Genomic DNA, 10,826 nt, shown 5'->3' with positions numbered 1-10,826 from the left:
GCCACCAGTGCCGGTTAGATGAGTTAGATTATGGGCCTGCTTGTGTTGTACTTTATGGCGTGATGAAAGTGCACCAGTTCAATTTTGATTTTAAAATGTAACTAGTAACAGCTGTATTTGCTTTATGCCACAGGTAATTTAACTGTGTAATAATGTGAAAACAGATAACCCTCGTGGTGACGGCGTTAGGATTCTACAAGCGGGAGTGAGTGATTATTCTACTGCATGTTCATATTTTGACCTCTAATGGCATTATTGATGCTAAAGCTATACTGTATGATTGAAGAAGTAGGTAGTGCAAATGCTGTTGGATTCTCATGTGACATAAAACGTAATGTAGATTTCCTATTACATCAGAAAAATATACATATTTATAAATCTGAATCATGACGTAGGTGTCACTATAACTTTGATAATGTTGTGCCCATACTAATTGCATTGCCAGGTTGTAAATGACTTTTTATCATGCAGATATGTACTTACTCCAGGTCTAATGAGTAGTAGGCTCGCCTTTATGCTTGTCTCGACTGCAGCAACGTGTTTATTTGCATACTAAAAAAAGTTTGATCCATGATATACATAACAAACACTGGTTAGAAATGTTAACTGCTAGCTTTTGATACTGAGAGATATCACTTTCATTATAAACATTTGTCAGTAATGTAAATCAATCCTGTTTATTTGGTGGAAACAGTTACAGACTGCTGCATGTAATGTTCATAGGATTCTATCAGTGAGATGTTATCAGCAGTCATGAACTGTCACATATTAGATTTAATCACTGACCATCGTGTTGCAAGGGTGCTGGATATGCTACAATGTTTGGCAACAAGGACCCCAAGAATTGTTCTTGGTCGGGTGGAAGAAACATTTCCCTCTCTGAGGCACAATGTGGTGAGTGTTACCATGGCATTTGAAGTTCTCCTATGGCAAAGTAGATTATCAAGGATTTGTTTCAGAATATACATTTCATATTAAGAGGCAAAAGGAACATTAAAAGATATGGGCTGACTAGTAAACTCAACTGTGAGTCCGGCTGTCTTTTATTCCAAATATTTCAGGAGGGTTTGAATCTGAAACTTTGCCCATAACTAGGCCCTGTAGCTGACACATTTTATATGCATATCAAAGCGTTTTGTTCACTCTATTCTGACTTGCAAGCACATAGAACGTCATGTGTAGTGGGCCCGGCACTCTTCTCAAGCTGATCGTCTGGGAGCAAGGGATTTGAACTCTTTTAAATTTCTTTTCTTGAGCACTTTGAAGATCCAGAGAACTGAATTTAAGATGGATTCCATGACTCTTAGAGCCTATATTTTATATTAAACATGTATCGTCACAGTTTATGAAAGTACCAAGGCCGTGATTGATGCTGCCATCTGTGTAACGTATTTGTAGCTATGTCATCAGTTTCAGTTTGAAATCCAAGCTTAGTCTGCCATGGTGTTGTGTGCCGCAACACTCGACATTAGGCTGCAAGGGCTTAAGTCCTCTGCTTCAGCAGGTCTGTTTTCCAGATTTTAACCAGGATATCTGGTAGTGGCTATCATCTGGTATTATAAAGAACACCCTGTTTCAGAAACTGGATCAGTTTCTATTCTCAGCTTGGGGTGGGCGGCATGTACTCTGTTGAGTTCCTCAGAAAGAGCTAACATGAATCTCTAGGTAATCTGCATCAGTAAAACTACAGCTATGTATACACCTGAGAGTGGGGTTTGTCAATGTTAGATAACAGGGAAATGTCCAACAAAAATTATGATAATTCATGGACAAACCTGAAACTGAGGTAGAAGATGAAGTGAAAAATAAATGCAACAAACCAGACCAAGAACCAGATCTGTGAACACCAATGCATAGGAATAATTAAGAGATTTTGAAGTTATAACAACATATACCTACCACTAGCATCATCCAAATTGTGTTCTATAGAACACACCCAGAATTCTGAATGAAAAGGTTATGTTTTAATTTTCACCAAGTGAAATAAGTTTGAAAGTAAACAGGTTACCCACATATCAGAACTAAAGGTTCCCTGCTGTGTGAGGGAAGCCACGTTCTCTATCTGAATGATGAAATTACAATTACTTGTGTTAATCTGTAAACTTTATGGCACTGGGTGCACTTGGTTGTGACAGTTGTTCAGTCTGGTAGGTAACAACATTTAGAGGTGGTTCGCTGCTGTTATTTTGTAGTGAGTTGTGTCTGGGAGGTTAAAGTGTTGAACAAAAAAATGAGACAGAAACAACAGTGTAAAGGTCACTGTTAATCTAATTATAGTTTCCTTACCAGTCACTTCAGTGGTTATTCAGAAATCTTGTTCCTTGTGAGTGCCAGATTGTTCTATCCCCACTTTTGGACAAAAGTGGGCTACGACACTACAGTGATTCTCCATATTGTGTAACCCTATCTCCACATCTGGCTTACTGTGCCAGACTGTAATCTTGACATTTGCGGGGTGAGGTAGTGGGCAAGAGAGGAAGGGCTAGAAACAGATATATCTACTTGCTATGGCATCAGTTCAGAACATACTGGCCACTAGCATATTTGTGTAGCACTCAGCTGAACTAAACTAAACGACTAAAGCAATTGCACTTGTATCTCTACAGAACAAAACATCATCTCAACAGTGAAACTGATGCTGAGTACAATGATATTACGCCTGATACAGACAATGACATGGAGCTTGCACAGCCACTGTGCACTGTGTACTGAATGTTTTGGCTCAGGTAGTAATTGCTGATTTATGCTGCTACCGTGCCTTTAATGGCTTCCTGCATTCCTCACACTTATCAAGATTAGAGTCTTATACCTTACCTTTCTTGCACATATGAGATTTTGGAACACTTATCCCACTTACTCTGAATGTTTTTCACTCATCCACTAATTTCTTATTATACTCACACTCTCCATGGCTGTAAATTTGAAGTAACTTGTAGCAAGTTTTCCAACTATTTTATCAGCATAGGATATAAACATTTAGAATGTGAAAGATGTTCTCATTGTAAAAATCATTTCTCTTTTAAGAGTATTGAATTGAATACTGACAGAAACAGACAAACACTACCATCCGAGACAGTCACAAGCGATGACACTGTGATGGTGATCGAAGATACAGATCATCATGCTGAAGCAGGAGGGGGCGAGGTATGTGAAATCATGTAATTCAGAGTCATAACATTGCTGTGGACATGAAAGTCAGAAACTGTCTTTTGAAATGTATTTGTTTCAGAGTGGTGGTCTTTCACAAGATGATGCAAATCACATCACTGAAGGAAGAAGAGGAGGTGGAGAAGGAGGAGGAGGAGGAGGACGGGAAGGAGAGGTGTGTGATGTCATGCAGTTGAAGCTGTGCTGATACAGTTTGGAGCTTATCAGTTGGAAATCTTACATATCTATTTGTTTTAGATGAACACATTTCTGCATGAAGACACATATTATCATACTGAAGGTCAAGGAGGAGGAAGGGGGGAGGAGGAGGTATGTGTGTGATGTCTCACAATTGAAACTCTTTTGACACTGCTTTTAATTGAAGCCATTATTGGTGTTACACTGTTCGTGTGTTGAATTTTAAACCATCATCAAATGTAACAAGTCCTTTAATCAATAAACGATCATATTGACGAACATTTTTCAGTGCATAGGCCATTTTCAGGGGTGTCCAGACAATTATATAAGGAAACTGTACAATTTTATTACCAATTTTAACATAAAATATTTAAAAATTAGTTGTATATTTGTTTGAAATATTGAAATGGTACTGATATGATGGTGATGATAAAGATGTGGACCATATGAATGGAAATAAAAAGTTGCCAATTCTGCATTTCAGCATTTGATATTTTAAATGTTGCTGTGACACCTGTTGACAGTTCAGTGGAAAGTTTCCACATTTGTTACGTAAGCTTTCATTCTTTAACTCCCCCGTTTTCTGTAGTATGCTTTTCCAGTCCTACATGTTATCAGATGATGCTTTGAGAGCGGCAAGTTTAAGACAATCTCCCATGAATGACACGTAAATAATCAAATGTAAACTGTCTTCTTTTTATTGTATACTTGACTTCACATACCCACATTCAGTGTATTATCATTATTCACAGAATACACATGATATACTAAAACAAAAGACTGCTAGTTCATTCATGACCTACTGTGTAATTTATATTCATGGAACCTGTTAGCAGTAGACAGTTTGTTACTGCAGGAACCAAAAATTGTGTAGTAAAGGTAAAGCTGTCTCTGCGCTTAACTAATTAAACACTGCGCCATGAAGGTGGGTGGGGGAGTGGATGTATAGATCCACAGTTTTTTGACCTTGGAAGTGGATGGAGGTGAGTGGTTAGCTTCACGCCCCAGCCGCTTTACCACCGGGGAAGGAGCCACTTTACCCATTGGATACGAGGTGGACACAAGAGCTGGTCTGGATGATGTGGAGAAGAGAAAATTCTTGACCCTACCAGGATTGGAATTGCGACCCCTCGATTGTCCAGCCTGTAGTCAGTAGCTATACCAATGCCGCTATCCTGAAATCTCCCTTGGGGAAAAAGCATTGGTACCCACTGGATAAAAGGTAATGGGGCCCAGAACCGGTCTGGATGATGCGGGGAAGAGAAAACTCTTGTCATTGCTGGGAATCAAACCCAGTTTCTCGGCTGCCCACCCCACAGTCAGTATTTTGACTGACCTGTGCCAGCCCCATGGAAGTGTGAATCCATTCTGTATGAAAACGTATACATATATTTGTTCCAGGGTGAAACTGTTTTACAGGATGCAGATCATATCACTGATGGAGGAGGAGGAGGAGGAGGAGGAGGAGAAGAAGAAGAAGAAGCAGAGGTATTAAACTAATGCAGTTGAAATGCACGCACACTCTCTCTCTCTCTCTCTCTATCTCTCTCTCATATGAAGGTGGGAAACCAATCTAAATGTACAGACTAGCTGAAAAGTCAATTAACCTAAAACATTGCCTTTTATTAATGGGAATATTCAGATTTAAACCTGCCAGTCAATTTTCAGAACAGTATCACAGTGTTGTGAGTTGTGCACTGAACATGGAAGATCACATTTCAAACAGTTTTTTTTTATACTTCATAAGTAATAAAGGAATTTCTAATGTGTTTTATTGCACATTTTACAAACCATTTACATTTTACAAATTCCACAAGAGGAAGCAAATTATATTAGTGGTGGAGGAGGTGTGATACATGCAGTTGGAAACTAAACATTGTTGTGTTCATGAAACAGGAAAATCATTCTTAAAATATATTTGTTCCAGAGTGACATAATTCCACTGGAGGACACCAATTGTGACGCTGGAGGAATAGCAGAAGAAGGGGTATGAAAAGAATGCAGTTGGATGTCTTTTAACACTACTCTGATCTTGAACATGGGAAATCATTCTGTCATTTATGTATTTATTCCAGTGTGAAACTGCTGTGCAGAAGAATACAGATCATTTCAGTGAAGAAGAGAGAAAAGTAAGTTCTATGCAGCAGCACTATTCTGACCATAAACTAACTTCATGGAGTAGAGAGCTTGAGGGTTTCTTTTTGCTTATATGCTCCAGGATTTTCCCACATTTTATGAGAACTAAATATTCATTACCCAGTTCACAAGAGCCTGTGACTGTTCTCTGTCATTCAATTTGTTTCAGAGTGATGGTCATCAGCAGATGGATAGGGATTATGTTAATGAGGGAGAAGACGCAGAAAAGGTATGTTAATAATGTACTCAAAATTTTCCTGTCATGGCTATGGTACTGAATGTAGGAAATCATTGTTCATATGTATTCGTTTCAGATAGATGTCCTTCCTCACTGTAATGACAGTCAATCTAATGAACCAGCCACTCGTTCTTCTGACTCTACAGGGAAAGCAAAAGGCAGAGGAGTGTTATATGTGTGTAATATATGCAACGTACAATATAAGTATGAAAGAGCACTACGGACACATAAGCTTCAGTTGCATCATATTCTGATTAATGTAGACAAGCTCTATTATTATTGCAAAATATGTAAAAAGCCTTTTGCTTCGGAATATAATCTGAAGAGACACCAAATTACAAAACATGTACCTGTTGCTGGAGACAGCAGACACCAATATGAGTGCGAAATATGTAAAATGTCTCTTGCTTCAGAATATAATCTGCAGAGACACAAAATTACAAAACATATACCTGTTTATGGAGACAGCAGACAGCAATATGAGTGCAAAATATGTAAACAGTCTTTTGTTTTGGACTCTACTCTGAAGAGACACACATGTGCTCAAAATTTTCCTGTCATGGCTATGGTACTGAATGTAAGAAATCATTGTTCATATGTATTTGTTTCAGATAGATATCCGTCCTCAGTGTAATGACAGTCAATCTAATGAACGAGCCACTTGTGCTGCTGATTCTACAGGGAAAGCAAAAGGCCGAGGAGTGTTATATGTGTGTGTAATATATGCAATGTACAATATAAGTATGAAGGAGCACTATGGAAACATAAGCTTCAGTTGCATCATATTCTGATTGATGTAGACAGGCTGTATGAGTGTAAAATATGTAAAAAGTATTTTGTTTCGGAATATAATCTGAAAAGACACCAAATTACAAAACGTATACCTATTGATGGAGACAGCTGACACCAATATGAGTACGAAATATGTAAACAGTCTTTTGTTTCGGAATGTACTCTGAAGAGACACAAAATTACAAAACATATAGCTGTTGATGGAGACAGCAGACAGCTATATGAGTGCAAAATATGTAAACAGTTTTGTTTCAGAATGTACTCTGAAGAGACAAAATTACAAAACATATACCTGTTGATGGAGACAGCAGACAGCAATATGAGTGCGAAATATGTAAACAGTTTTGTTTCAGAATGTACTCTGAAGAGACAAAATTACATATACCTGTTGATGGAGACAGCTGACACCAATATGAGTGCGAAATATGTGAACAGTCTTTTGTTTTGGAATGTACTCTGAAGAGACACAAAATTACAAAACATGAGGTTGGAGTGTGTTCAGGTGGTGGGCCTTACACGTGGGAATTCTGTGGGCAAGTTTATACTCTGCTCTCAAATTTCAGGAAACATTAATGCTCATAGCACTGAGAAACCATATGTGTTTAGTGTATGCAACAAGTGTTTCCATCAAAAGAGTAACCTCATAAGTCACATGCTTGTGCATACTGGCAAAAAAGTTGGAAAACTCTCATCTACAGTTAAAAGTAATTAAAATATGCATTTGCATTTGCACAAGTGAGAAGAGTCGTTTGCATGTGACATGTATGCTGTCATTCATATGGAAAATGCAGCTTGTTGCACATTTATGCAAATATGCAAAGTAACATGAACCCGTCACATTCGTGCAATGCAGGCCATTTGTTAATTTGATTCACTAGGTTTTAATTGGTTATCATTATTCTTCTGTTTCAAATTCTGGCTATTGAGGTGCATGCTTTACTGCCAGTTTTGGTAGGATGTGTGGAGTATTTTCTCATAAGAATTAGTGCAAGGAATGCAGTTTTAATATTATGATCTAGCATGTATCACTGAAGGTTCTTTTTCTACCATGTGTATTATATTTTATGTGATTGATTTTCTTGTACAGTTTTCAATAAAAGTGAACCAGTTCCTTTCTTGTTCTTCTCGTCCTCTTCTCTTTTTTGGAAGGGGGTGGATATATTAGTCATTCAGTAGGAATTATGGAAGGTCAGCCTGTATAAGACAACAGGAATGCCATTGGCTGTCATAAATCTCAAGATTACAAGAAGCATGCAAGATCACACTGTCCCAAGGCTGTAGGACCTTAAGATGTGGTGGGTGCCGAGATGCTCTCAAGCTCATAATACAGATTTCTCAATTGTTCTGTCTTGTGTCTGAGAGCAGAGGACATCTTGATTAGCTGAGTTGCTGCTTACGAGTACAAGGAGAGGGCGTGAGATCTAGGTCAGGGATATCAACAAAAATTGGATCTGTGGGAAGAAAATGGCCCATAATATGGAGTTCTTGACTTTAGTCCTATGAGCTTCAGTATTAAGTCTTTATGTTTCTTCAGGAAATGTTTAAAGATCATTTTCTTAATTTTTTTCCATATTTAATAAGCTCATGAGTAAAATGGTGTTTGTATATGCAGTTCTCCGGGTTATTATTTGGCTTCTGACATGTACCAGCTTCATGTATGAGTTGTAAAATTGTTCACAAAAGTAACGTTAAATAACAGGTTTGCCTTATATTCAGTTAGGCATTTTATTCCCTGAGGCATAAAATGGAGGTCATATATATACATATCAAAGCATGACCTTCATTTTTGGTTTTGTGATATGTATCACCCAAAAACTGTTTGAATTTGCCAATTCTGTTTGTGATGAAGGTGATTTGAAGATATTAAATGTGACACTTGTGCCAGTTCAGTGAGTGACAAGTTTGTACTATTTCTGTACATAATTCTTAAGAAATATCAGCAACAAACAATTTTCTAAAAAGCTGTCTACATCTTGCTTCTTGTTATACAGTGTTTATGCCTTTATCACCTGCTCATGGAGCTGAGGAGCCCTTCTTGAGAAGCCGCCAGTTATGCAGCTACTCAAGAACTTCCTAGCACTGTGTCAAAGCCGAAGTGTCATTAGCATGTTCACAACAGTCCTCCACTTGTCCCTCACCTGAACAAGATCGAGCCAGTCCATACCATCCCATCCTATCTCTCTAAGATCCATTTTAACCTTTAGCATCTGAAGTGCCCCATCAGGCCAGTGATGAGTAAGGATGTCGTGGCCAGAGTACCCCGTTTTGGCCAGCCAGATGTTTAAACTCGACTAGTGGAAGCGCGCGCGCATATGCCTCTAGTAGAAGCACATGCACAGTCCTAAATATTTATTTTTGAATGTAGTAATTACCAGACCAACTTGAGTAAAACACTAATAGAGGAATTAAAATAATACCTAATTGAACAACAACAAAAAGAGATATTAGGTTTTTGGACTTTATACATCGTCCTGGTTTTTAAGATAACTAAGAAAAACACGACGTTTCGGAAACTGGATCTGTTTCCGTCCTCAGGTGAGGGAAAACACCTATTCTGTTGCGTCCCTTAGAAAAGAAACAAAAAGAGTATACGTATGAGTTATGCCCAAACTAATCCACGAGCCAGTACTTTTATTGCAGATTCTGCAGATTAATGTGTTAAAAATATATAGTAAAATTCGATATACATTCGTTTTTTTGTTGTTATCTGCTTGATGTATATATAGGCTGAAGTGAAACTACAGTATTTGATTTCACTACGAACGAACAGAAAACAGATCACACTCTGTATCTCAGGCACAATGCAGCTGTATATTCACACCCATAGAAAGGGAAATAATCTTTTGTAGCTCTAACAGAAGGTCTTAACGCTGCAGATGGGGCCCCTCTAGCTATTTATTGAATAGCCATGCTTTCATTCTTCTGTTATTTAGTCAAAAGATTTGAAAATCCGAAGAGTGTAAGCAGTGCTAGCAGAAGACCACATGATTTTATTGCTTCCATCTGTTTTGTAACACCAGGGACTGCAAAAATTTGTCAAGTGTTACAAACAGAAACGAATTTATAATGCAGAATAACTCTGTGAAGAACTGGGAAACCAATTTTGCAGCACACATCAAAATTAAAAGAAAAAAACTGAAAATAGAGTATAATTCTTTGTATAAAATTTTTCAAATCTTCCGTTGTAACATGCGACACTATGTTCTTTGCTGATACAAAGTTAATTCCATCCATTTATCATAAAAAATTGTGTTAGACACAGCATTTTTAAGCACAGTGTTTAAAATTGTTTAAGCACCCTAACAGGAATGGACACTTAAATGCAGAGTAGCAACATGCATTTAAACGCGCACCAGCAGCGGGCATTTAAATAAACTCCAGCCAGGTCAAAGTTACCACCGTTTCAAAAGCCCAGCATTTAAAGGTTAATATTGTCCACCCACCAACATCTTGGTTTTCCCAGTGGTCTCCTGTAGCTTTCCAACCAGTATCCTGTATGCTTTCCTCTTCTCTCCCATTCGTTCTACATGCCCTGATCATCTCAACCTCCTTGACTTGATCATTCTAACCATATTTGGTGAAGAGTACAAGTTATGATGCTCCTCATCATGCAGTTTTCTGAAACACCCCCAGTCTGTGTTTCCAGAGGTGAAGCTTCAAACCCATAGTTAATAACTTTATACAAAACATAAATAATTTGCCATTAATTTAGAAATTTTTACTGCAGGCATTTGTGATAATAGTATGTAAACATTCAGTTTTATGTAAAAATTATGTAATTTGTAACTTACCTAGTAATTTCATTTTCTTGCCTTATCTATACAGTAAAACTGTGTTGTACAGAGTTATTCACTCGGAGGAGGTGTGCAATTAGTAATTATAAATGATACAACAATTTATTGATGAGAACGAAATGTGTAAGCACTGTATACCTTGCAACACTGACAGTGCCCACCTGCCTCACATTTCCTTCAGGCTCTGTTTCTGTGTTTCGCTGGCTGCAACATTTGCAAACGTACAGTCTGTATCTGCAGACAGAAGGAAGCTGATATCAGAATCTTCTGTTACCCAATTATCTCAACACCCAGCAGGAAATGTAGTCACCAAGTTTCGTTTGTGTCAGTAAATTATATCATTATCTTTTTTCTTACTGCCTGATGATGGCCCCGTGAGGTCCGAAACATGTAGGGTAAGCATTAAAACTCAGTCTATGAAATATTGATTGATTATAAAACCATTTTTGTAGTGTTGACAGATATGTTACCTAACTATATATACAAGCAAACAAACTCTTTGGCCTGTAGTCCAAAAGTGA

General features: G+C 37.8%; 1 protein-coding gene across 13 annotated transcripts; it reads left to right on the top strand.

Moving 5' to 3' along the window:
- The first annotated feature begins 9 nt into the window (after positions 1-9).
- On the top strand, positions 10-8,405 carry LOC111863987 (protein suppressor of hairy wing). 13 transcript variants are annotated; one of them, XM_023850862.2, is made up of 11 exons: positions 10-133; positions 724-894; positions 3,025-3,144; positions 3,230-3,322; positions 3,406-3,477; positions 4,747-4,833; positions 5,273-5,332; positions 5,421-5,474; positions 5,651-5,710; positions 5,800-5,894; positions 6,335-6,444. In XM_023850862.2, the coding sequence occupies exons 1-11, from the start codon at positions 125-127 to the stop codon at positions 6,351-6,353; spliced, it is 840 nt and encodes a 279-aa protein (XP_023706630.1). In that variant the 5' UTR covers positions 10-124; the 3' UTR covers positions 6,354-6,444. The 13 variants fall into 13 exon arrangements, with proteins under 13 accessions (XP_023706630.1, XP_023706632.1, XP_023706629.1 ...); XM_023850864.2 differs by having other exon boundaries at positions 6,331-6,416; XM_023850859.2 differs by having other exon boundaries at positions 12-133; positions 5,796-5,894; positions 6,335-8,405.
- Positions 8,406-10,826: the final 2,421 nt, after the last annotated feature.

This window comes from Cryptotermes secundus, unplaced genomic scaffold (assembly GCF_002891405.2).
Source record: "Cryptotermes secundus unplaced genomic scaffold, Csec_1.0 scaffold279, whole genome shotgun sequence".
Lineage (NCBI taxonomy): Eukaryota > Metazoa > Arthropoda > Insecta > Blattodea > Kalotermitidae > Cryptotermes > Cryptotermes secundus.
Note: the sequence above shows the minus strand (reverse complement) of the source record. Positions and strands in the feature narration are given on the sequence as shown.

What these genes read in the sequence shown, in the direction of transcription:
- LOC111863987 (XM_023850849.2), top strand. An exon ending in GAGGAAGGGGGGAGGAGGAG is followed by an intron (nt 3,478 to 4,746) that starts GTATGTGTGTGA and finishes TATTTGTTCCAG; the next exon opens with GGTGAAACTGTTTTACAGGA. An exon ending in TCAGTGAAGAAGAGAGAAAA is followed by an intron (nt 5,475 to 5,650) that starts GTAAGTTCTATG and finishes AATTTGTTTCAG; the next exon opens with AGTGATGGTCATCAGCAGAT.